This window comes from Anoplopoma fimbria, chromosome 8 (assembly GCF_027596085.1).
Source record: "Anoplopoma fimbria isolate UVic2021 breed Golden Eagle Sablefish chromosome 8, Afim_UVic_2022, whole genome shotgun sequence".
Taxonomy (NCBI): Eukaryota; Metazoa; Chordata; class Actinopteri; order Perciformes; family Anoplopomatidae; genus Anoplopoma; species Anoplopoma fimbria.
The window spans coordinates 24,952,328-24,979,760 of record NC_072456.1 but is presented as its reverse complement, the minus strand read 5'-3'; the positions used below and the strand labels follow the sequence as shown (position 1 = coordinate 24,979,760).

The 27,433-nt window shown below is 42.9% G+C and overlaps 2 protein-coding genes across 3 annotated transcripts in view; both read left to right on the top strand.

The window, feature by feature from the left end:
- Positions 1–12,761, top strand: part of vamp4 (vesicle-associated membrane protein 4) — a 16,064-nt gene extending 3,303 nt beyond the window's left edge. Inside the window, exons 1-8 of one of the 2 annotated variants that reach the window (XM_054602769.1) lie at positions 1,288–1,383; positions 2,059–2,160; positions 4,065–4,111; positions 4,321–4,371; positions 8,259–8,359; positions 11,127–11,206; positions 11,310–11,361; positions 11,452–12,761. In XM_054602769.1, coding sequence (XP_054458744.1) covers positions 1,381–1,383; positions 2,059–2,160; positions 4,065–4,111; positions 4,321–4,371; positions 8,259–8,359; positions 11,127–11,206; positions 11,310–11,361; positions 11,452–11,477 — 462 coding nt within the window. In that variant the 5' untranslated portion in view covers positions 1,288–1,380 and the 3' untranslated portion in view covers positions 11,478–12,761. Of the gene's footprint in view, positions 1–1,287; positions 1,384–2,058; positions 2,161–4,064; positions 4,112–4,320; positions 4,372–8,258; positions 8,360–11,126; positions 11,207–11,309; positions 11,362–11,451 lie in introns of those variants that run through there. The other variant, XM_054602770.1, reaches the window with a different exon arrangement.
- Positions 12,762–17,542: 4,781 nt separating this feature from the next.
- Positions 17,543–24,998, top strand: myoc (myocilin). Its single transcript, XM_054603499.1, is given in 7 exon segments — positions 17,543–17,690; positions 17,693–18,028; positions 21,022–21,087; positions 21,183–21,275; positions 24,116–24,327; positions 24,418–24,550; positions 24,553–24,998. Coding segments are annotated over 7 exon segments (1,434 nt in total).
- Positions 24,999–27,433: the final 2,435 nt, after the last annotated feature.

Genomic DNA, 27,433 nt, shown 5'->3' with positions numbered 1-27,433 from the left:
CTGGTACTATATATATATATATATATATATATATATATATATATATATATATATATATATATATATATCGTACCAGTCAAAAGTTTGGACACACCTTCTCATTCAATGTTTTTTCTTTATTTTTATTTTTATATTTTTCTACATTGTAGGTTAATAATAATAATGGATTTCATTTATACAGCACACTTTAAAATACAATGAAATCTCAAGGTGCTGTACAGGGTAAAAACAATCACAATAATCAAATATAATAATAAAACGCTAAAAACCAGAATATGTTTTATATTTCAGATTCTTCAAAGTCGTTGAATGAGAAGGTGTGTCCAAACTTTTGCCTGGTACTGTATATGCAAACAAGGTGCATTTTTGCGATGCAGTTTGTATTGTACACATCTGTACATGTTGGAGGTAGAAATGTCAAATATCTAGAAAACAAAACTGTCTTGTCTGCAGATTTGAGGGTGATTGGACCAAAGGAAACATATATAAAACATTTGACCTGAGTCAAGATAATACTGAGAGCATAAAACACTTCAAAAGGTCCTCATAATGTGACATATTAAGAAGATATTGTCTTGAGCTGGGGAACACAGGACCCTTGGCTACTATTCCTGATAAAATAAGATAAGATAAGATAATCCTTTATTAGTCCCGCAGCGGGGACATTTACAGGATTACAGCAGCATAGATATAGTGCAAACAAGGTACATAGTAGAAAAAACTAACAAGTATTTTAAATAAATAAAAATAAATCTTATAAATACAGACAGAATAATTATAGTTATAGTATTGCACAGTGTATTTGTATTGCACAGATTTATTAGTGTTTTGTTTTGTGGTCTACATAGCAGCTGTGATCCTGAGATTTGACCTTTTTGATAGTCCTTGTTTGGAACCTAATACTATGACAGTAGTAGTAAGAATGTCTGTTCTTTTTCCTCTTGGAGGATCACACATTGCAATCCATACCTACAATCCTCTCTTGTAGTCATCATGAGGCAATTTCCTCAGTTCTTTTGTCCAAAACTGACATCACGCTGTCTGTAATTTCAATTTTATAGTTAAAATCACACCTTTTTATATGAATCCAATTCTTTTTTTGTGGATTGCACCTTTTTAAAAGTCCTCTCTTGAAAAAAAAAGTCCTCCTTCTGCAACCCTAACATGATAGAGTTGGCTTCTCCTCTTTCTCTTTTCTGTGTCTCTTCTTCTTCTCGCTGTCGCTGCTTCAGAGCGAGCCCTGTCCCCTGCTTCTCTTCACCTCTGTTTACTGGAAAGTTCCTCTCCTGGCAAACCGAACAGGCCCTTTTTTTCCATATCGCACTGCCAGAAAAAGGACCCTGCTGAAAAAAGCCACAGTGTCAGACTGAACTGGATTCAATGGTATAAGTTGTATTGTTGGATTGAGAGGTGGTGTGTGTGGGTGGGTGTGAGAGAATGCTGTGTTTCCTCCCCGATGGTTACAGAAGGGCCTGAGGATCACAAGTTGTTTAGTTCAGTGTCACAGAGGAACTTTATTGAGGCACCGTTGTGTTTTGTTGGACCGTTGCAAACGGTGTTTGGAACAAGTAGCACCCAAACACACACTCGAGGGGAGGGGGTGTAATCGGAAGAACAGTATGTTTTCCACATCCGACATAGTTGAGTTTTTCACCCTGAGACACACAGAGCAATGATGACATTTCCTTTCATTGCCAGTGAGACTAAATGCTTGCTCACGCCAGGAATATTAGGACCTCTAAGACTTTACTTTCAAAGAAAAGTAGAGGAGAGGAGAGCTGTATTATTTCAAAGACAGCTGGCATAAACACAGAACTGATTTATTAAAATGTTCCAGAGCTAAATATAAGATTGCAGAGGAAACAATTTAAATTATCTCTCCTCTGATTGCTCCACCATTAATTCTCATCAATGTAATTATTTCTGAGGGAGTTTCTAGCAGGCCGCCATGTCACGTGTATGATCATTGTGGCTTGTTGCATGCGTGTAAGCCGACTGTCCACGTCATGATCTTCTTCTTCTTCTTCTTCTTCTTCTTCCTTCTCCCCTGTCCTACAGAGGGAGCCAGATCGGGAGGAGCAGCCTGAAGACACCATGCCCCCCAAGTTTAAACGACACCTCAATGACGACGAGGTCACGGGATCCGTTCGCAGCGAGAGGGTGAGACACAGATGGAGGGAGGGGGGGAGTTTGGGTTCTAGAAGTTTACACAGTCTGTTGGCTTATCAGGATAAGGTTTCAGTTGAAATTTCTGTTATGGTTGTGATGACTAATTGGTCCATTTGGTGGATTGAACGCTCCATTGTGTTGTCAACGCGCTTACCTTTAGTTCATCCTTGGTCGCTCACTTCTTCCATCTCGCTGCTGTTGTAGTTTAAGCTGTGTTAGGAGCAATATTTAGACATTTCTGTCACTTAATTATGACACAAAACGATTAAAAGTAGTCTGTATTACGCCATTTTGGCATGAAGAACCATAACATCTGCTGCGGTCCAAACACACTGGGGCTACACACCTGTGTCTACTTATTTCGTGATTGTGTGATGTGACCCAACACCAACATGTTAAATGCGCCCATGTGGCGTTGCATACTAACATAACCATAAAATATAAGCACTTAGTCTTTCAAATATAAAACCATATTGGCTTCAACAACAGTCAAAAACAGAACGATGCAGGTTTTGCTTTAAGATGATTATTTATTAATTTTTGTGGAAAAGTAAATGAACAATGACAGAATACAGAAAAGAGATTGGACCTTTTGAAGGATGTAAAGTGAATAAACTCCTGAAGCCAAATGTCTGTTTCTCATCAAAGTGATCATCCCCGCCCGCCCACCTCCACCTCCCCTTTCCTCCTCTGATTCTTTACTTTACTCAGTCCTCTGTTTCTCTGCGAAATCCTCTTTGCTATTGTGTTGAACTGGGATCAAAGCAAAGCTTACTGGTACACTTGCATAACCAGTCGCTCCCTTTAGCGTCCCACCTCCTGCCCTCTGATAATAACTACCAGTTCTCCCTCACGGCTCCAATGCTAGACAGTGAAAAGAAAGAAAGAAAGAAAGATGTACAGAAGGAGAGCGTTAGTGCCGCGACTTGTAAAGTTCTTTATCATCATATGGTCACCATTCCCTCCGCTTTTTTGCAGATGACAGTGTTTTAAATATTTACCGGCACAATATCGGCTTGCAGCTGTTAACATGGGACATCCATGGGTTTTATTTATTTCAGCTCTTTGTAGTAGCAGGGAGTCCTGATTTAAAAATTGGACATTTAACTGAAACTTCTACTAAACTACCTCTGCATATTGTAATTCAAATGTAGTTTATGCTGCTCCTGAACTAATGGGACAACGCACTGAATGGATGCAACATCTCCTGCTTTTATTAGAAGACGTTCTTTCCCACTAGCAGGGAATATAGTCCTCCTGTCTGCACTCAAACTAGAAACAGATTCTTACTGTCTCCCTGGTCCAGGTCTCCTCCTGTGAGGATTTAATGCAGCTGTCCTAAATAATTCTCTATGAATAGCATTTTACACAAGGGTGCTTTCTTTGCATATTAAAGCCATTCGTGGTTCAGACGTTGTTATGATCATGGTAGGGTTTTCTTGAGATAATCTACCTTGAGATCACAGAAACCACTAGGTTTTATCGTACCTTTTAAAGTATATTTTGTCTTGTCAGAGTTTAAGAGTGCAGGAAGGAGAGGAAGAGTTTTTATTGAGGTTTGGCAAGCAGAGCAGCAACAGTCTTATTTTTTTAGTAAGTCATCATAGCCTAAGTGCACTATAGTAGCAGTGTTTTCAGGTATGTCTGCCCTCTGAGGACAGACAGAAAAAGATTCTATCGATCAGCAGGTATCTGGCCCTGGAGGTCAGTTTCATATCTCGGCATCAGCATCACCAGTTGTGAGTGCCAGGAAAGTACTTTGTTTGGGTTTTTCAACTGACAAGATGCTCTTACGGCAGCTTGTTCCTGAAACAAATCTGAAATAATTAAAATCGTAGTCATTCACTGTCCAGAACTTATCCTTATCTGACTTATGACCTTTTCCTCTTTTACAGAGGAACCTACTGGAGGAGGACTCTGATGAGGAGGAAGACTTCTTTCTGTGAGTTTGTTTATATTATATTAAGACCCTGAGCGTATAACAAATAAATCAAATATATTTTTAGTTCAATTTACCAAGATGATGTGAGAAGTCATACTAACATATAGTAAAACATTTTGACACATATCAGCAGCAAAATAAGTCGTTACAGCTGAAAGTTCACGCACTAAATTGGTCACTCTGGGTTCATTAATATTTCCGTTTTCCAGGCGAGGACCCACAGGACCCAGATTTGGACCTCAGAATGACAAATTCAAGCAGTAAGTAGGAAACACACTCCTCCAAATCAACTAAAAGCCAGAGGTCGGAGCTGTATTGCCAGCACTCTTGATTTTTGGTGTCGGGCCGTTACGCAACCGAGGCTCGTCATGTTTACAGGTTTATAGCGGATTGTGTAAGAGAGGCCGGCCGCCATGTGCAGGTTATTGTGTAACATTCCCAAGACGGCCCAGTCTGTTTCCACATTAACCTCCAGTAAGAGACGGACGGAGAACAGACGAGGTCATTGTTGAGGCAGAGTTGTTTCTCCCAAATCTGTGCTTGACAGTTTGTTGTTGGGGTGAGCACCTGAAACTAGACAGGGCTCAACAGTTAGGATTGTCCAAGGAAAATAAAATGTCAATTTAGGCTAAGTGGTAATAGAGAATTTAACACATTGTTTTTTGTGGAGCTGATGGGTTAGCCACCTGGGAATACTCTCAGAGAGCTCCTTACTTAGCCTAAACATTTCTAGCAAAGGGGGCCTGGTTTAGGAGGGATTTAAGAAACACCGAGCAAGGAAGGGACAACAACTTTGACCTTATTGAGGAGGGGTGGTTGACCCCTGGTGCTAGGTATGACTCATTTTTAAAAGCAGTGATTGGTTTATCTAAAAAAATATATACAGTGGGTACGGAAAGTATTCAGACCCTTTAAATTTTTCACTCTTTGTTTCATTGCAGCCATTTGCTAAAATCGAAAAAGTTCATTTTTTTTTTCGCATTAATGTACACTCAGCAACCCATCTTGACAGAAAAAAACAGAAATGTAGAAATTTTTGCAAATTTATTAAAAAAGAAAAACTGAAATATCACATGGTCATAAGTATTCAGACCCTTTGCTGTGACACTCATATTTAACTCACATGCTGTCCATTTCTTCTGATCCTCCTTGAGATGGTTCTACTCCTTCATTGGAGTCCAGCTGTGTTCAATTAAACTGATTGGACTTGATTAGGAAAGGCACACACCTGTATATATAAGATCTTACAGCTCACAGTGCATGTCAGAACAAATGAGAATCATGAGGTCGAAGGAACTGCCCAAGGAGCTCAGAGACAGAATTGTGGCAAGGCACAGATCTGGCCAAGGTTACAAAAGAATTTCTGCAGCACTCAAGGTTCCTAAGAGCACAGTGGCCTCCATAATCCTTAAATGGAAGAAGTATGGCATGACCAGAACTCTTCCTAGACCTGGCCGTCCAGCCAAACTGAGCAATCGTGGGAGAAGAGCCTTGGTGAGAGAGGTAAAGAAGAACCCAAAGATCACTGTGGCTGAGCTCCAGAGATGCAGTAGGGAGATGGGAGAAAGTTCCACAAAGTCAACTATCACTGCAGCCCTCCACCAGTCGGGGCTTTATGGCAGAGTGGCCCGACGGAAGCCTCTCCTCAGTGCAAGACATATGAAAGCCCGCATAGAGTTTGCCAAAAAACACATGGAGGACTCCCAAACTATGAGAAATAAGATTCTCTGGTCTGATGAGACCAAGATTGAACTTTTTGGCGTTAATTCTAAGCGGTATGTGTGGAGAAAACCAGGCACTGCTCATCACCTGCCCAATACAATCCCAACAGTGAAACATGGTGGTGGCAGCATCATGCTATGGGGGTGTTTTTCAGCTGCAGGGACAGGACGACTGGTTGCAATTGAAGGAAAGATGAATGCGGCCAAGTACAGAGATATCCTGGAAGAAAACCTCCTCCAGAGTGCTCAGGACCTCAGACTGGGCCGAAGGTTCACCTTCCAACAAGACAATGACCCGAAGCACACAGCTAAAATAACAAAGGAGTGGCTTCGGAACAAGTCTGTGACCATTCTTGACTGGCCCAGCCAGAGCCCTGACCTAAACCCAATTGAGCATCTCTGGAGAGACCTGAAAATGGCTGTCCACCAACGTTCACCATCCAACCTGACAGAACTGGAGAGGATCTGCAAGGAAGAATGGCAGAGGATCCCCAAATCCAGGTGTGAGAAACTTGTTGCATCATTCCCAAGAAGACTCATGGCTGTACTAGCTCAAAAGGGTGCTTCTACTCAATACTGAGCAAAGGGTCTGAATACTTATGACCATGTGATATTTCAGTTTTTCTTTTTTAATAAATTTGCAAAAATTTCTACATTTCTGTTTTTTTCTGTCAAGATGGGTTGCTGAGTGTACATTAATGCGAAAAAAAATGAACTTTTTTGATTTTAGCAAATGGCTGCAATGAAACAAAGGGTGAAAAATTTAAAGGGGTCTGAATACTTTCCGTACCCACTGTATATATTAAAAAAGTATACTCTTAGTGATAACGGGCATTGAAGGGACAGTGAAATCGATAGCTATAATCATAAAAATCTTGCTATTAAGACATGGTGTAATTATACTGCTTTATGTAACTTTTATGTCTGTTTTGAATGAATTGTAAACCATAGGTCTACTTTAAAAGTAGCCTACAAAATGTTTTAAAACACAGGCCTACTTGCACAGTAGCCTATTCACATGCTGAAAGTTATATTTATTTGCTTATGTTTATTTACAGTTCTGGACATTTGATATATAATAGTGGTATATATAAGTAGTGCTCAATAAACTCTTAGGCCTCTTAAAAGTCCTCCTCCCTACTCCTAAAAGTTTTTCACCTCAGAAGCTTTCTTCGAGTGTCAATCTTAAAATGTCCATTTAAATAAATGTCTGTTAAGTCACTGTCGCCGAAGGAGGTAAACATGATTGAGCCGATGAACCACTGACAAAAGTAATACTATATATATATTTGAAGTATTATGAATTGAGTGTTTGTGGCATCAATCCCAGAAAAATACAGTTTTTCTCCGGTGTATACACGAAAAAAATAGAATTATGCACACAATTCTGAATAATAGCAATCTTTATATACAATTGTATACAATGGAGAAAAACTGTAATGCAGCATGATTTCTGGGAATGTCACCACAGACAAGCATTTCCCAATAATGCAAATATATAATTATCGCAATACTTTAATCAAATTTGCCCCCCCCTCAGGCCACAGATAAACATACCAGACATTTATTCATATTAAATCTTTAAGGTTTAAGGTGCCATCTTTACCAGGATCTTGTCTTTATTGCAAGGGGAGATTCTTAGAAAACGCCATAGTTCTAAGAATTCTTCGTCACTAGGAGCAACTCTTTTTACCAGAAAGCTTCACGAATACGGCCCCAGGAATGTTTGCACATTGCCCCGGCTCATCTCCGTCCGTCTGAACCTGAACCTTCTAAAGTCAGGATCTCCCAGTGGGTTTTTGTGGCGGTTCTTCTCTTTGTTCCCCAGTTGCTGATTGTGATTTTCTGTGGTTTTGGTTTTGCATGTGTAATATTTCCGCCTTCAGCTTGCAATCAAGCTTTAGTCCAAGACTGATCATTTCCTGCAGTTCCTTGTCTGAGACAATCAGTGGAATATTGTTGGAAAAAGTGATCAGTTGTTAGAAAAAACGAATTCCTTTGACGTGTATCTCCCATTTTTTAAAATAATTTCTCTGCCAATGTCCTCCCCTCAAACCATGCATCCTTCAAAGAGATATCGCTAAGAATGACTTTGCAATAAGAGTGACTGAAGGGTAATCTGGACTTGTCATGCCATGCACAGGCATGAGTACCGTGGATAAAGCACGGATCTGAGCATTATTCTGCAGATACTGAACAGGTGCAGGCCGATCATTGTGAGGATGAAAACATCTGACAGGCTTTTTATTGCCTGCCAGCTGGACAAGGCGAGAGAGAGAGAAGAGGAAATTGTTGGGGAAACAGGTGCTTTGTGATGTGTTTGGTTACCACAGAAGAAAAGATCAAACCTTGACAAATCTTACCTTTTATCCTTTATGATTGATGTATATTATTTATGACCGTCTTGCACCGACTTGTGTCCTCAGGGTGCAGTCGCAGGTGGACGAGGTGATCGATGTGATGCAGGAGAACATCTCCAAGGTGATAGAGAGGGGCGAACGGCTCGACGACCTGCAGGACAAGTCAGGTGAGTCTCACTGGGACAGCTGTGGGGGTTTTTTTGTGCATTTCCTCAGTCTTATTTATTTTAATGGTAAGTTTCCATAGGCAGCTCACAGGTTGTTTGCACGTGGATTCTGAGGATTGAGCATTGAGTATGTAGGCGTATTTGGGCGGTGTCAGCCTGAGGGTAAACCGGAGGATGGGTGCTACACTGCTACACTTCTGCAACAAAGACATCGTTCAGGACGCCGTTATCAGCTGTAACCGCCGTATGAAAGCAGTGCAGAGCGGCGGCCGTGAGCTAACCAGTGGGGCACGCTCACATGCACTAAAAACATGCACGGACGGCCCGGTTATTTCAACAAAAAAACGAATGCTCTGACGACGAGACGGAGAGTGACGTCGTCCTCTGCTCACAAAGACATTACTCAACTACATCTTTACATAGACAAACGTTCTGCAGGTGAGCCTGTAGCTCCTCCCAGAGCTCATCTGGCTCATGGCAGACGTGGAACACCTACAACAATAGAGGCAGATTATCATTTAGTTGACTGATTCAAAATCAGAATAAGTTTTTTGCCAAGTATGTTTGCACATACAAGCAATTTGGCTTGGTGATAATAAACGCATTGCAATAGTAAAATACATCATTTAAGAAAATAAGATATGAAAACTTACAATAAAATATGATAAACAAAAAAGAGTATGTTAAAACAAGTCTGTTTTTTAAGTGTCAAGAGAATATTTAAAGGGAAAAGTGAAATTATTTACTAATCGTTGCAGCTCTACATTAAACCACACAGAAATACGTCACATATTTTATTTGGAGAAATTCCACAGACCTGGTAAAACATTCCACAGAACATTACCTTTGTGAGCAGCAGTGCTGCTTGCATGTAAATACTTACAGGACACGTTAAAGCTACTAATGATTTGTCCAGGTTTACTGTTTTACCAGGTGTGTGTCTGGAAGCTTTTGACAGGTCTCACACTCTGTTCTTTGTGTGTGAAATGCGTTTAGCTCGCTCACACACATGAAAGGCTTTTCAACAAGACACGCACATGTTTTCTTCTTCTTCATCATCTTCTCCTTCTACTCCTTCTTCTTCTTCTTCTTCTTCTACTACTCCCTTTTCTTCTTCTTCTTCTTTTACTACTCCTTCTCTACTCATTCTTCTTCTTCTGCTCCTTCTTCTTCATCATCTTCTCCTCCTTCTCCTTCTTCTTCTTCTACTCCTGCTCCTTCTTCTTCTTCATCATCTTCTCCTCCTTCTCCTTCTTCTTCTACTCCTTCTTCTGCTCCTTCTTCTTCATCATCTTCTCCGCCTTCTCCTTCTTCTTCTACTCCTTCTTCTGCTCCTTCTTCTTCATCATCTTCTCCGCCTTCTCCTTCTTCTTCTTCTACTCCTTCGTCTTCTTCTTCTTCTTCTTCTTCTTCTTCATCTTCTCCTTCTTCTTGTTCTTCTTCTTCTGCTTCTTCTTCTTCTTCTTCTTCTCCTTCTTTTGCTTCTTCTTTTACTACTCTTTCTTCTACTCATTCTTCTTCTTCTACTCCTTCTTCTGCTCCTTCTTCTTCATCATCTTCTCCTCCTTCTCCTTCTTCTTCTTTACTCCTTCGTTCTTCTTCTTCTTCTTCTTCTTCTTCTTCATCTTCTTCTTCTTCTTCTTCTTCTTCTTCTTCTTCTTCTTTACTACTCCTTCTTCTACTCATTCTTCTTCATCATCTTCTCCTTCTTCTTCTTCTTCTTCTTCTTCTTCTTTTACTACTCCTTCTTCTACTCATTCTTCTTCATCATCTTCTCCTCCTCCTTCTTCTACTCATTCTTCTTCTTCTGCTCCTTCTTCTTCATCATCTTCTCCTCCTTCTCCTTCTTCTTCTACTCCTTCGTCTTCTTCATCTTCATCTTCTTCTTCTTCTGCTTCTTCTTCTTCTTCTGCCGCTCCATAAGGTGAAAAGATGAGGCTGAAGTGTCTCTTCTCACTCTCATCATGAGATCCACACATATGTTACATAACTGCTTCTCTCTGTCACAGCCAACCAAGACAGTGACGCACATCTGGAACACATCTGTGCTGTGTTTGCATGAGCCTTTGTGTGTATATATGCGAGTTTGGCTGTATTGGTGGGTTTTACAGTGTGTGTGTGTTATCCTTTATGTGAGCAAATATAATGTCCTGTGATTGACACGTGCAGATCCAAAGGCGTCGTTAAAACTCCTGGAGATTAACAAGCGCCTTCTCAGAAGCCTTTTCGTCCGAAGCGCTTCTCTTTGTAGCGGCGACGGGTCGTTAACGGGCACATGGGCGTGAGAACGGCCGACACATGGCGGAGATAAAGGCTCCAAAGAGGGACGGTGGGCTCGGACGACCGCAGGGCCGCACGCTGGGGAGGCGTGACCTTCCTGTTAACACGCGTAAACACCCCAGTTAACAACAGTATCCAAGGAACAGAGCAGCAGCGTGGGCGAGCATTCTGGAGAGGGACATCACAACACGGACAGGCGGGGAGGGAGGGTTTTGAGGAAAATGTGTTTTCACTCCGTCATGTGTAAACCGGGGCGAGTTGTTGTTCACCATTTAATGCCCAAACTGTCCATGGGAGTGATGTCACCAGCAGAGCTACGGGCTTACATAACACATTGTAACTGCACATGCACAACACGGAGCCAACACTCATCCAGCATCTAAACAATAGCCAGGTTTGTTGTTGTCGTGGGGATTAACATATTTCATCATTTATTTTTCCTCCTCACGTGTTCCCCGTCTGTGCTGCTGCCACGCCGCCGTCCCAGAGAGCCTATCGGACAACGCGTCCGCCTTCAGTAGCCGAGCCAAACAGCTGCACAGGAGGATGTGGTGGAGAGACATGAAGGTGGGCCGTCTGTCTGTTTTCATGTGTGTCTCTTTATCCCCCTGCATTTACACTGCAGTCAGAGGAATGCTGTATTCAGAGGAATGTGTTGTTTCTTCCACAGATGAAGATGATTATCGCCTTGGTAGTTGTTGCCCTCCTGCTCATTATCATCAGTGAGTATTTCACCCCACACAATAGTTCAAATCAACATAGTGTGCAGAACGTGTCATTAAATATTCCTTCTCTCTCTCTTTCTCTTTCAGTTCCAGTCATCCTGCGATATCGCTAGTGTCTGACGAGGAGGATGAGGGAAGAATTGTCCTCTTTCTCCATCTCTTTCTCTCTCTCTTTCTTTCTCTTTCTCTCTCTTCTTTGCACACAGTCCTCCACTCCAGCTAGGGGGCGCCAGCCAGCCTCCCACACCCCTCCCTCAGTGTACCCCTCAAGGGATATGGCCTCAATTTGCTTATCATTTGTATTTTCAAATAATCTGCAGTGAGATTAGCACTCAGGCTCAAGGTTTGATCCCTGGTTTGAGAGTAAGATACAGAAAGGTGATGGGGGAGACTTGTGGAGATATTTTAAAGCAGTTTGGTAGAAACCGTTGACTCTCAGCCCCTCTAGTCAAAGTGAAGGAGTGCTCCATGACACATATCACACATAGGGAACCTCCTGCATATTGCATTGCATCGATAGTTTACTGTAAAGGCAGAAGGATCTATCTCTTAGTTGAGCTGGTCTGAATCTGCTGCCTCGCATAAAGGGGTGCTTTTAACATTCAGCGAATGAACCTCAGATGTCTACCCATAATTCCTTGTGTGAGAGCGTTTATAGGGAACACAAGCACATTTCACCGTTCGACACGAGAACATCTGAGGCTCATCTGCGCAGTCAAAGCGCGGCTTCTTTTTAATCATTCTGGCAAGGAAAGTTATTCCACTTCATCAGGTCTGTGTATCAGTGCAGATGATCGAGAAAAAAAAAAAAAAAGGGAATATTGAATATTATCCTATTCCATAAATCACCGCTTTTCCATTTCCATCTGCCTCTTGATAGCTTGTTATACTGTACAGAAGGACCGCGTCAAACCGAAACATCCAGGTCATGAATGTCTCCTCGGCCTTTTCTGCGATCCAAGCCGCTCACCTTCCTCCCGGGGCTCATCGAGCTCTGGGGCCCGCCTGGTCGCGGCCGTGCTGCTTTCCTGCTCGTGACATTAAACTCTCACTCTGCAGATGGTTCTGTTTGGTTTTAAAGCTTCTTCATGTCTTTCATTTCACCATTTTCTTATTTTTTGCCGATGCTTGTATGAATGCTGTTACATGACTTGTAGGCAGGGGGTAATTTAAGAGATGCAAGTTGAACGTTGCGCTGTGAAATAAACTTAGGTGTCATTGTGTCTGGATTAATTAACTGTATAATACATTTAAAAACTCTACATTGTCATTTTATTATTTTTTGATGTAATTTATTTTAGCTGTAAATATTGATTCTGTAATGATGTACAATACTCTTGGCATTGCATTGGAAGACTGTGATATACTGATATTGCTCTGGAATAAAGTGATTTTAAAGGGCACTGGTGTGGTTTCAACTGGTTTTAACTGGAGTTAATTTAGAAAAGGAAGGAAGGAGGGAGAAATCGGAGGGAAAGTTTGGTTGATGGAAAGAAAACAGATGAAAATGTCATCTCTCTCCTCTTTACCACTTTGGAAATCCTAGTCCTGAGCTTTATTTGTATCTCCTCTCATTACCAAACTTCTTTTTACTGGTTTGAGACTTTACTGGCAGTGTGGAGTCCCAATATGGCACTAAAGTTTGACTGGACGCCGTGAAGCGTTATTGTTCTGACAGACCGGCTGCTCCTGTGCTCATCGGACAGTAGACACAAACGCACACTGACAGTTCTGCCCTTTGCTAAGACGGCACTGTCCAACCCCTCGGAGGGAGCAGATGTTAAATTGGCCCTCAGAGGTCTTTTTACTTTATTGATTAATGGCAGATGGTATTCCAGCTTGCACTAGTTGCTGCTGCACGGCGGGGGGTGACGGCCATATTTCAGCTTTGGAGATGAAGAGAAGAAACCTGTTTTAATGTTGATGTGGTATAGGGTGAGTGGGAAGCATGGAGCACCAAGCAGGCGTTGATTTTCCTAAAAAAACAAATTTATTTAGACCACAAAAGGAGCAAAAAAACATGGGTTTATTACTTTGGGTCCTCTGTGTACAATTAATGAGAACACAAGCACAGACCAACCAGTTTGCTGTCTTCTAACCTTTTATACCCTCTGGTATATACATCTCTGGAAATAGTGCCACTTTAACCCAGGTGGCATCAATCTCCCCTCATCTGGAGCTATTTGGATTCAAGGATAATTTGCTGTCGTTATGCAACACAGTTTTCCGTGATGAAATTCAGTTGTAGCCTCAACAAACCCAAGACTAACAAAACAAAAACAGTAGAACATTACTGTAGGGAATTATTTTGAATCATAAGGAATGTAAAGAAAATGGTAGTTGTGGTGGAAATTTCCAATACAATTTACTATACTAATACACAATTTATACTAATACTATCTATGTTCCGAGATGAGTCTCAATGAGCGTTGAAATAATGATCAAATAACAAATGAAATGTCCTTGCGGTATTTTATTTCTTTGCATGAAAGAGCCAGAAGTTTACAGAGTCACAGGGAGCCTGCAAAGTACTGAACTCACCCCTCTATGTATGGGAGCCGGGGTGGCCAGGCTCAGTTCTGAGTAATGTGTCATGGAGGGGGTATGAAGAACAAAAGGGGTGCATGAATATCAAAGAAAAGGTAGAAAAACAAAGGAGAGGAAGAAGACCAGGTGAGGAGGAAGGACCGAGAGGGAGAAGGTCAAAAGGTGGAGGTATGAATGACAGAGGTGAAGGCCATGAGCAGCAGGGAGGGGGGGTAACACCTTCCCACAGTGTAATACTATCATACAGAGAGACAAAGTTCTCGACCTTTAGAGTAAAATCTTCACATCATAGTACATTTCATTCAAAACCTTTACACTATATACTTCCAACATACACTAATATCATTTTCCATTACATAGTCAAATGACTTTAAAAAAAGATATGAATAGCATGCACCCTATCAAGAGGCCTAATCAATACATATATAAAGTTAACATTTCCTTCTTTGGAACTTTCAGCTGGAAAAATGACCCACAATGACATTTTAAAGAGGAATCTCACTAATAATAATAATTCAGTGTTACACTTTACTGTTTATTTGTGCACGAGAGAACATTTCTGTTGCTTTCTTCCCGTGGAGACACACCGACACTGGCAGCAGAGCATGTTTTGGTCCTCCGTTACGACTCATTATGGATGACTTCAGATTCCGGGCATAGCAGCGGTTATTTGAGTCATATAAAAGTCATTTTCTCACAAAAGAGAAAGAAAGAGAGAGGATTGGACGATGTGCCAACCAGTGTTAGTCAGTCACACACACACACCCTGTCCAGTGGAGAAACAAGTGAGAGGACGATGTGTCACGAGCTAAAAGAAGTGGAGAATACATTTCCATTTCAGACTTCCACTCCCTTGGGATTCTAGTGAATAAAACATTGTTCATATGTTTAAACACTCCACACCTTCTATTTTTTTATCTCTAACTCCCTCCTCCTACTTTCCCAGAAGCTTATTTTTCTGTTTACACATGGTTTTACTCTCATCTTCTAATCCTTTGATGATTTATTTCAATCCTTAATGAAATAAAGGAGTGTCCCACCTTCCACCCTCTCTTCAGCCTCTCATTCTTAAGATATTTCCTGTAAGAGGATGTGTTTTTCAAAGTCAAACACATACTATACCTCATTCATCCACTCTCCCATCTGTCTGACCAATCACAGAGCTGCCTCATCAATCAGTCAGGTGGTGTTTAGGGTGCATGGTTCAGGCCTGGAGGGTCAACACAGATGGATCACTCTTAGAAATAAGGGTTCCAAAGGGGTTCTTCCTGAAGGGCTTGGGTTTTATACATAAACATTTGCTTCTGAAGAACCATAGACTGAATGTAAGAAGTGGACGTATGTCGCCATGACGTAACCAATTGGTTTGTGGTCCACGTTTTTGAAGCCTCGAGTTCAGCACTCTGGCCGTCGCCATCTTGTGTTTTTGCAACCAGAAGTGACACGATAGGGTGGAGCTTAACACAGCTGAACGCTGAATAAGACCTTTTTCAGCAACCAAAATGTAACTATTAACTTTGGTTAAAGTCTTAAGACGAACACACGGACAACTCCCTGACCGGACAATGCAGTTTTAGTGACCTGTCAATCACAGTAGCTCCGCCCTAAAGCCTACCCTGCTTTATGGTCTGTTTGACTCTAAATGGAGCATCATTTACTAAATGAACATCATGCTGTATTGAAGAAGACTTGAAACTAGAGATTGAGACCATAAACTCATGTTTACAATGTTTACTGAGGGAATAAATCAAGAGAGAAGTAGAGTCATTTTCTCATAGACTTCTATACAACCAGAGGAGTCGCCCCCTGATGGACAGGAGAGAGAATGCAAGTTTAAGACCCTCCACCTATGAAGAACCCTTTTTGGAAAAGAAAAAAATTCAAGGGTTCTTTGTGAGATGAAGAGTTAAATGGCCATTAAGAACTTGGTAGGACCCCCTGCAATTTCACTTTGTAATTGCTAAAACACAACTTGAGTGCCATTTGTATAAGAGTATAAAATGGTTTTCGGTGGATTCTAGATGAAATCCTTGAAATATAAAAGGGGACTTGTTAGTATCCTTATACTGTGGAAGGTTTCTAGATAGAACCTCCAGAGAGGGTTCAAGGTGGAACCATTACATTATAGAAGGATTTTCTGTAGGACTTACATCTGGCGCGTTGGGTGGAACCTTTCACAGATGGTTCTAGGTATAACCCTTTATTCGTTGGGTTTGAGGTAGAACCCTCTAAAAGGGTTCAAGGTGGAACTTTTTAAAAAGGTTATACCAGAAACCGAAAAGGCTTCTCGTATGAGGATAAGCCAGAGAACCCTATATGGTTCTAGTTAGTGCCTTTATTTCTAAGAGTGTACAAGAAGTCTGAACAAACACAGCAAGTCAGGAAACATGAGGAAAAGAAGTGTAGGAGAGGAGCCAGGACAGAGTCAAGGAACCAAAACAAAAGAGGCAGGATATGAGAGAAAGCTGAGACCTGCTCAGCGATGACTGTTTGAGAGCAGAAGGTGTGCGTGTGGCTGCACACCTGCCTCATTGCGTGCATCACCGAGCAAGGGTCTCCATTCCAAATCTTTTCATCCTGCCTCTCTCTGGAAAAAGAACAAGAGATCATCCACACGACTGTAGAATGTTGTGTTAAAGCAAAAGACACGAGAGATGAAGGACGAGAGGTCGGACCGCAACAAATCCACCCTGGCAGCAAGTGACAGGAAGTGAGCTTTTTGAGAAAATGTTCCCCGGCAGCTCACATCATGTTGTATTAAATGCACATCTGAGTGAAGTCTGCAGCATGAATTCCAACACACACACACACACACACACACACACACACTGTCCACAACAGACCAAAGCTCAGCCGAAGGGACCCGGTCCCTATGCCGGGGGTCAGTGCTCATCGATTGACTTGTAACCTCGACCCTTCCTCATAGCAGTCCTTGTCGTCTGTTTGCGTCACATTCTGGCCCCCTACCACTGTGCAACGGGACACCGGCTCCTCTGGAGGTAACGGTATCCATTGAGGCCCATTTCCAAATCCCCTGTGACACATCATGCATATCAGGGGATGGTTCTACAGATAAGACACTGGAGGGGCTGAATTACTGACATTTTAAAAGACAGATGCTGTCGTGTTGGACTCTTAAATATAAAAACAGCTTTTGCAGGACAGACACTCAAACTTGTGTAAAAAAAAAAGGATGTTTTTGTCCCCAAAACAACCGTCATCCAATGACTTTCTCTTTTCTTCTTCCCTCCTTTCTCCTTGTCCTCTGACCCCCACCCTCCCCCCTTAAGTTGTATCCCTCCCTCCCCTCCTTTCCTTTCACCTTCTCCTCTCTTCCCCTCCTTCCCTCTCTGTCCAGATTGTATAAATATCCGTGAGCTGTTGGGGAGAGCTCAGAGTTACAGACCTGTCCACTGAGGAGAGAGAGAAAAAAGAACAAGAGAAGGGGAGGACAGAAGAAGAAGAAGAAGAGATACCTGAGAAAAGAGTGAGACAAAATAAGACAGAAAGTCATCCTCAGGATTAGTAAATGATTGAAGGAGAGTTCCAGTTGAGATCTGACAAATAGAAGAAGACTCGACAGAAGAATTTAAAGTGACCTTCTGATCCGTGTGGAAGGACGTTCTCCACGATGTTCCTCCTTCTCTCGTTGTGTGTGTGTGGTCTCCTCCTGAGAGGCGACGCTCAGGACCGAGCCGCTCTGTGGAGGGGGAACGACCGGAGTGGACGATGCCAGTACACCTTCACCGTGCCCAGCCCAACGGAGGCCAGCTGCCCGCAGACGGGGGCCCCGAGGTGGAGGGCCTGAAGGCCAGACTCAGCCTGCTGGAGGCGCTGGTGTCCCGGCTGACAGGAGGGGACACCGGGGGTCCCCAGGGGGCCGCGGCAGCAGCTCAGTCCGGGCTTCAGGAGGCTCTGAACCGGGCCACGGGGGAGAGGAACCTGCTGCGGGGGGAGAAGGAGCGTCTGGAGCAGGAGCTGGAGGGGCTTCAGCGCAGGATGGAGGAGATGAGGAGGGAGACGGAGAGGCTGAGGAGCAGACCGTGTCCCCCACAGACCCCCATGGTGCCACCGAGCCCCCCTCTGCAGGACGGTGGCCCGGTGAGACCTGCTGGGGGTAAGAGATACACTGCAAACCACTACACGCTTCATGAGCCACTCAGAACATGTGCAAAGCTTAATGACGCTTATGAATAGAAACGCTTTAAACTCATGAATATAACATTTCTATAGCTCGTAGATAATTGTGCACTAGTTTTTATTTATATTCCAATGGAAATATTAATTAACAGGATGCCTCTCAGTTATTTTACTCTGACTGATGTATAATGGATTTATTGAAGCAGAGACACGTTGATGCATGTCTGAAATACCATACATACAAAGAGTCTCACAAGAGTTCTACAATGTGTGTTTGTTTGTTTCTGTACGCTGTCTGCAGCAGTAGAGAACAAGCTGATAAATAATGAGCTTTATTGGCCAATTATGTGAAGGAATTTAACTCTGGTTTCCATTGCTCTCAATCTACATACGGGAAAAAAAGACAGATCTGGACAAAGGCAAAACAATTAACTGCTATTTACAGATTAAATAGAATTAAAAAAAATAAAAAAAAAAAAAATAAAATAAAATAAATAAATAAATATATATAAATAAAAGTGTATTCTTACAGATGTCTTCCTGCATAAATACCCTTAAAGACAGCATGGGAATAAAGTGTGTGCATCCTCTAATGTTGTGTGTACTTGTGTGGTTAATGTTTTGGTTGCCCCCATTAGTCTGCAGAGACCGATCGGCTCAGGTTTCTGCTCCTGCATTTAGGAGGCTGATGGCCGGCGGGCCAGAGAGGGCCGGCTCAGTGTTTATGAGCCCATCCTGCTTTTCTTTATGACCGGTGTTTCCCTCTGCATGGCGGGCAGGGCGCGAATAGCCCGGTTTGGTGGACGGGAGGGGGGTGAAATGTGATGCACGCTCTGGAAGTGGTCGGAGTTCCATGCCAGAGGCCTCATCTCAGGGGGGCTTTTGATGACGCCTGGTGGGTCAGACCAGGTGGGGAGGGCGAACACTATACTTCTAAAGGGGGGAGGTCAGAGGGCCGCACAGATCTAGGGAGTTATCTTGGAGCCGGTGAGGTTAAGCTCTGGTATTCTGTTTGTTTGCAGGAGCCAAACATCCGTTCAATTAGACCCTTCGCTCGTCTTCTCACCCCCTCATCTCCTAATGGTCACCATCCACCATCCCTACTTTTCTTTTCCTCAGTTAAGCCGTCGCTCTGTGCAGCCTACTGATCGTAAATCCTTCCCCTGCCATCTCCCCCCGTCAGGAGAGTTTAGACTCAATCTTCTGCATACTCCCGGTTATCTGTTGAGCTGCTCATGTTTGCACCTGCAGAAATACACAGCGAGGGCCCCTCAGGGTGGGAGGCAGATGTAGAATAGATCACAGTGAGAGGACGACATGCAGAACCACAGAAAGGAGATAAAAGTCAGAGCTTTTTTTGGAAACTTTGACAGGAATATCTTTTTACAACTCAAGCATCGGTTATGACCTGCAGTAACATTTTCCTCTCAAAATATATGAGCTGAAATATTGTAACTATTTTATGACTTAAAAAAAATGGTGTTTGCTTGAGGCAGAACTAATACAAATACAAGCCGAAACAAAGTTTTTTTATTTTTTATTTTCAGGTCAAAAAAGTACTTATGTGCAGTTTACTCAGGTTTAGCCCATCGCCAAAAACACAGGTGATTTCACCACGTCTATCATATCAGAGGCTTTTTTTCAATTTGATTTCCTGCAGCCATTCTTCATCATCATCACAGTGAAACAGCCACAGTGTATTTTTTCCCAGTGTGTGTGTGTGTGTGTGTGTGTGTGTGTGTGTGTGTGTGTGTGTGTGTGTTTTTGTGCAGCATAAATAATGTTTAATGAACTTCTAAGATGTTTCAATAAATGTGCACATCATGCAGTATGTAGATGGACTAAAGAACCAGACTGTGGCCAATTTTGAGTAGAATTGATTTGTTTAAATGTCTTCTGACTATTGATGCTACACAGAACCCTGAGTTATGAAGCCAGGGTGGATAAGAAATGCCTAGTTCCATGTCAACAATATCATGGGAGTGCTGAGTTATATCCAACAGCTCTGCTGAACTCTGTAAGCCGGGGTTGATTAGTCCGCTGTCTCCTCTGGCGGAGCCTCCTCTGGGAACTGAAGACCCGTCTGGTCTGTGAGCTTTATGGTACTCTGCTCCGTGACATCCCAAACAAAGAGGGCAGGATGTGAGGGCACATATGGCCCACACTAAACACTCAGGGGAAAACACTGTAAGAGAAAGTGGCTGTTTACCTGTGATGATGATGATGATGATGATGAATGGAAAAAAAACACTTCCAACCTTTTTTCCTTTACAAACGTTTAAATGAGCTTAACCTTTACCTTTAACGTAGCAAGCTTGTTGCCTGCCTCATTGCAAACCTCCCTCTCCTCTTCAGAGAATCAACATCAGCTTCCAGATGTTAGCGCTTAAAGTTATCTGCATCATTAGGGCTCATTATGCGCCTGAAATCACTCACGGGACGCTGCACGTGTAAGAGCACAGCGGGCAACGTGCACAAAGTCGCCCATAGCCACAGGTACACAAACAATATCCATTTTCAGGAAAAACATATTTGATAAGCTCATTTTTTCTGTTGTAAACATCAGCATGAAGGGTACACAGTTTACAGACATGTTTGACATTGTTTCCTCTCCACTGTAACGGTCTCAAGAAGGAGTCAAATGGGGAAAATGAGGACGGGGGTTGGAGGTAAAATAAAAATAAAGGAGAAGAAAGAGAAGAGAAGGTTGATAGCTGGCAGTGATACAGCGAGAGGAAGAGCCAAGCGACTGGTTTTGAGGTCTGACAGTGAAGTTGACAGTGCCGGGGTGATACGGGTGTCGAATGTGTGTGTTATGGTCGGCCAAATCCACGACTGCCTGACTCCAGAGCAGCTGGGAATCCCTTCAGGGGTGTTTGTTTCCTGCTGTCACATTCCCTGCTGTCAGTAGAGCCATAGCCACGGTTTCAGAAACACAAACACTCTCTTAACTATTGTACGTGTGTGTAGGTTCCAACCCGATGTCTCACCTGATGACCCGGCCCAACAGGCAGGGAGACAGCAGCAGTTTGAGAGGTGGGACATGTTGGTTTTTTTTTTCTGCAGAATCACCTCCATCCTTACAGTTTCTTATTCAACTAACTCCATGTGTCTTCATCTCTCTCTGTCAGACTCAGCGTGGCAGCACAGACACCCGGGTTTCCAGGAGCTGAAGGCCGAGGTGACAGAGGTACCGGCTCCTGATGGATCTGAGGACAACACAGGTCTCTGGTTGAAATATTCTTATTTATTCCTCCCTTACAAAACTATATGAGTTGTTCAGTAGGATGTTTTAGCCCATTTACTAAAATTTCACATTAGAGATTAAATTAGAGATGTTTTTGAACATGTGTGTCGGCCGATACCGAGTACCGAGCCGATATCAATGCATCAAAAACAAAAAGTTAAACAAGTCATAATTCCCCCTCTTAGATCTTTTTAATGTTGCTGTTAAAACTTATCTTTCGTGCCAAAAACTAAATTTTACATGATTGCATTTGATGACATAAAAACATTTGCCCAAGTGCTTGAACGCATCATAATGTCACTCAATGCAACCTCCGTTATCTAACCAGGCAGGACTGTGCTGCTAACAGCTAACGTTAACTAGCTCTCCTCCTATTGAGTTCAACACAGATTTGTGTTCCACAGTGTATTTTTATCAGGGGAAAAATAAGTTGCATGAGAATGTTTAACCACAGGTGTGAAGTACTAGGTTGCACATGTGCAGTAAAGATCAGGTGGCAAGTGACACATGTCTATGTTGTTGTAGCGTTAATGAGCTGATAAATGATATGATAACCATTTTGAAAACCATACCTACATACAATTAGAAAATACGAAAGCTTCGATGAACCTTTACAAAAGTTCATTTTTGTGTATATGTTCTATAGTATGTAAATGTTCGTTTAACTGCATGTGACAAAGAACAGCCAGTGATTATGCTTGTGCTAATGAGGATGCAAAGAAAGAAAGAAAGGAAAGAAAGAAAGAAAGAAAGAAAGAAAGAAAGAAAGAAAGAAAGAAAGAAAACATTCAACTGCATCTCCCCCAGTAAAGAACAAATGTTCTGCAGTTAAAGAGCTAAAAAGTGGAAACACACCAGTCTAGTCCTTTAAAACCCAGTCCTGGCATTTTATACCCCTCTCACTCACCCCTTTCTCCCTCCTCCCCCCTCTGTCTGACCTGGTAAACATGACACTCACCCCCCCTGCTGACAACCTCAAAGCAAATACTGCTATTAATACTGCAGCATTTGGGACGAGAATATACCAACGTCGTGCCAATCCGTAGGTATGAGGGCCTTCCCCACCAGTTCCATCGTAAAAATGTAAAGAGGAAGCACGCCTAACGATGATTCCACACCCGTGCAAACCTTCCCTCCCTTTCCAAAAAAACCCCCACCACAACTTGTGCAGGTTTGATTGTTTGGGAGATCGTGAGATAAACATGCGGTCCACCACGTGAAAAGATTTTTATCTCCAACGAGGCCGCGCCAACATGGAAGTTGCATGGTAGCGGGTTGTGTATTTATAAGACATATTCATATCCGACCCTTTAATCCGCTGCCACGTCCTGGACCTGAGAACGAGGGGGGTATTTTAGGAAGTGATAAATATACAGCGCTGCACTTATCGTTTTCATAGTGAGACTGACAGCGGAGAGGAGTTGGAGCGCGGGATGAGTTGTGGTCAGGTCGCTGCTCTGATGGTGGTGACTCAACAGAGATGTCAGGCAGCATCTCTAGACCGGCCGTCTGCCTCCATGACGGGAAACGACGACCTCATCATACCCCTGACCAGCTCTCGGATTACCTCCATTGCCCCGCGGTCACGTACATTTAGAGGTCCCTTCTAATGTGCATCACTGACCGCGTAAAAATGTGTCTTGAGGTCACCTGAAGCCGGAAATATATGATCCGATTTGGGGATGATTGCATTCCAAGATTGGGGCAGTCCCTCGTTGTGACACCGATCAGTTTGTATTTCCCCAAATTTAGTCCTTTATGAGTCCTAATCTCAACCACTAAGGGCAAAGCTTCAGGAAAGATTATTTGAAGGGGAAACAGCAGGCGGCAACCTCCGGTTCTGAAGAGTGAAGCCAAGTGTCTTAAAGCTGCATTCTCTCTACTGTCCATCAGGGGGCGACTCCTCTGGTTGTATAGAAGTCTATGAGAAAATGACTCTACTTCTCTCTTGATTTATTCCCTCAGTAAACATTGTAAACATGAGTTTATGGTCTCAATCTCTAGTTTCAAGTCTTCTTCAATACAGCATGATGTTCATTTAGTAAATGATGCTCCATTTAGAGTCAAACAGACCATAAAGCAGGTATTACTTTAGGGCGGGGCTACTGTGATTGACAGGTTGCTACCAGACCTGTAAACAGCGTCTCTACGTTACTACTCGACAGTCCAAATAAACTCACTTCCACTCACTGGTTGCAAAAGAACAAGATGGCCAAAAAAGCAAAACTCAAGGCTTCAAAACCAGGGTCCACAAACCGAGTGATGTCACTACAACTACGTCGTCTTCCTACTTACAGTCTATTGGGAACAGACACAAGACCAGTTAGTGCAACAGTCAGCATACGCAACCCAATTCGTCACACACTGATGCTTGGTCGGACCTTTTGGCGTCACTTTCTAACACACCGGGTAGCCCAGCTCGTCAAACTGTGACACTCCTCTTCAGTCTCAGTTAACAGGTGGTCAACTTTGTGAATTCAAAATCAGAACCATTGCTTAGGTTTTGGCAAAAAAACCCACTTCGTTAGGTTTAGGTAAAAGCATCATGATTGGGCTTAAAAATCGTATTTTATCTAATTAAACGTAAACAACGTCACATAAGTAGTGAAAACATGCCATAAATATTGCGAAAGTAAATTCAAAATAACTCAACCCGTTGGGACACGAACACTGGTCTCCTGGGTGAAAGTCCTGTGTTTGTCTGACAAACGTTTTATTGATTCAAAGCTCTTGCCTAGATTTTCACATACACAATTTGAAGATAATTACATCATATATAAAAGTGTGTCTCATCTCTTCATCCCTTCCTGCATGCAGGTTGTGGGGAGTTGGTTTCGGTTGGTGAGCCCGTCACTCACAGGAAGGCCGACAACATAGCAGGTAAATATGGCGTCTGGATGCAGGACCCCGAGGCCGTCTCCCCTTACGGACCGGAGATGATCTGGCGCATCGACACCATCGGCTCCGACGTCCGGCAGCTGTTCGGGTACGACGACATGGAGCAGCTCACTAAAGGCTTTCCATCCAAGGTCGGTGTCACACGGATGATACTCGTTCATTTGGAAAAAGCCCCCCAAAAATCTTTCCTTGTCATTGTGTCATTTCTTTCCCCCTGACAGGTCCTGATGTTGCCGGAGCTGGTGGAGAGCACCGGAGCCGCCCTGTACCGAGGCTCTCTGTACTACCAGAGGCGACGCAGCCGATCCCTCATCCGCTTCGACCTCGCCTCGGAGAGCACCGCGGCCCGTCGCGACCTCCCCACGCCGGCTTCCACGGCCAGTTCCCCTACTCCTGGGGCGGCTACACGGACATCGACCTCTCCGTGGATGAGCAGGGGCTGTGGGCCGTCTACTCCACCAGCAAGGCCAAGGGGGCCATCGTGATCTCGCAGCTGGACCCGCACAGCCTGGAGGTGAAGAAGAGCTGGGAGACCAACATCAGGAAGAACTCCGTGGCCAACACCTTCATCATCTGCGGCAAGATGTACGCCGTGGCGAGCTACACGGCGCCGGACACCATCATCAACTACGTGTACGACACCAAAACCAGCCAGGGGAAGTCCATGGCCGTCCCCTTCAGGAACAAGTACCGCTACAACAGCATGGTCGACTACAACCTGGCTCAGAGGAAGCTGTTCGCCTGGGACAACTACCACATGGTGTCCTACGACCTCAGGTTCGGTCGCCAGCAGGCCAACTGAGGACGCCATGAGTGACTGTTGAGAAGCTCAGCTGTTCCCGCTTCAAAGACTCAAGAGCTTTAGAGCAAAATGTATTTGGTAGTTGTAGTCATAAAGCCAGCACCATCAGTATCAGCGTGTAGAAGATCTACCGAACTCCCAAAGTGAAATGAAGACGTTTGAGGAACAGCGCCCCCCGCAGGTCTGCTTTAAAAAATATATTTTTTTCTTCAGTCGGAGGGCTTTTTCGTTGTGGCACGGCCCACAAACATGTTTTTAGAGGAATTATTTTTGTACTGCCTTCAATTCAGATGTATGAATATGTTGTTTTCTTGATAAGCTATAAATATATATATATTTGAGGACTGAAAGATGGTTGAATTTTACAAGCCAAGTGGGATAATCAAAGCGCAAAAATATAAAACACAAACTGCTTCACCAGTCAACGTTTCATAGTAAATAAACTGCTCTCTCACTCAGCATGTGTTGAATATATATGTACTTGTACACTGCCGCCAACAGACTGATGTAATGTTCAAAATCATCATGAAATAAACGTCCTAAATGAAGTTTGTGTTTATTATTTTGTGTGTTTACAGACACAGGTGCACAATCACTCACTGCAGATATATTAATAATTTAAAAATAGTCAGCAATTTGTAATAAACCATCAGAAAAAGTAATTAAGTCTTCCGTGGTTACCGTATGAATGTTTATAAGTCATCAATAAAAATGTATCTAATTCATCAAATCAAAAAGTTGCTTTTCAATTTATTGTACACCAAATCCCTTGCATGAAGTGCTAACAAGGATGAATACAGTGTTCTGCAGGAGTATAAACATCTGTTAAAGCCTGGCGACGCAAACATTGTTTCTATTTTTGTTAAATCTAATATATAGAACATTATTAAATGATTAAATAACCACTGGCATACACTTGTTACCTTATGATCCCTTTAATAGGACGCCTCATTTGAATGTGGTACCCGAGTATTGTGTTGTAGTGACACCTAGTGGTGAGAAGTGATATGTGCCAAATTTAAATCAGAATTTTCTTTTTTTTAAATGAAAAAATGAGTACAAACCAGGCATCACTGAAAAGCATCTCAACAGTATATTATTTTATTAGTTTCTGTAACCAAACCAAGAGAATGTAAATAAGACCGTACATATTTTAATACAGCGATGAAACCCCTGTACAAGTTCAACAAAAAAATAACAAAAAGAAAAATCATTAACCTCCCCTCCCTCCCTCATCCTTCCTCCAAAGGACTCCTCTCCCCCCGCCCCCCCGGCTCGGGTAGAGGTGAGGAGAACGCCCTCCCCACCTCAGGGTGCATACTACTGTACATTTCTTAAAGGACCCTCGTTGCCACAAACCCCCCCCCCAGATGAAAGCATTGTGGGTGGGACAGCCAGTGGAGGTGAGGCAGAGACAGAAAACAGCGCTGATTGCTCTCTTCAGTAAAGACAACTAAACAATAAGTGTCCTTCTGCTTAAACGCTTATGAACTTGAGGCTTTTTTTTTTTCCGTTTCATCTTTTATTTACCTTGTTCTCCGTCCTTCTGTATCGTGAGGGTTGATGTACACACACACTTTGAGATTTCTACTGTTTCAACCATCATCTCTTCACCGTTTCTAGTCCTCTAAAATAAAAAGCCCTATCCTGCAGCTATCCTCTAGCTAAGGGCACTGAAATCAGTCAATAGCAGCAGGTCTGGGTGCTTTACAGTGAAGTGTGTGTGTGTATAGGTGTGTGTGTTTGTGTGACGGCAAGGAAGCAAGTGAAAGGGTGTGTGACGGTAGCTGAATGTAGTGATCCTGTTCAGTCCAATCAGAACTCCTAAAATCCCCCCCCAAAAAAAAAAAGGCTGTGACGTCTTCTGTGTTGCTTTAACCCTTTGGCTAAATAAACAGGAGAGTCCAGCTACGAGATCTCCTCCTCCCCCCCCCTTTACGCTTCATACCACAAACACACACCCGACACACACACACACACTCATCCCAACACATCAGTAATTCTCAGGCAAGGAGATGAGCAGAAGGCAGGAGCGAAGGCTCATGGGCAGATTTAACGATAAATCAATTATTCATTTTCAATCAACTGCTGTGATTTTTTTCACATTTCCATTCTGGTAAAATACAAAAACAAAAACAAAAAGACGAGAAATTTCTGATTCCACATCTCTGTGTGGTAACCGTGGATGAAATGTGAGTGTGCGGTAAATCGAGGTGCATTTTCCCCCCAACGTGCACGAATCTCTGGATTAGTTACGACGGGAGATCGGGGCAACAAAAAAAATGTGCTTTGCTAAAAATGACGTCTCCTTAACAAGATTGTTTTCGACTACACAAACAAAACTGATTCTTTCGTTTTAACAAAACAGCTTTCCTCTATTATAATAATAATAATAATAATAATAATATGCGTGATCCTATTTGGAAGGGAAGAAA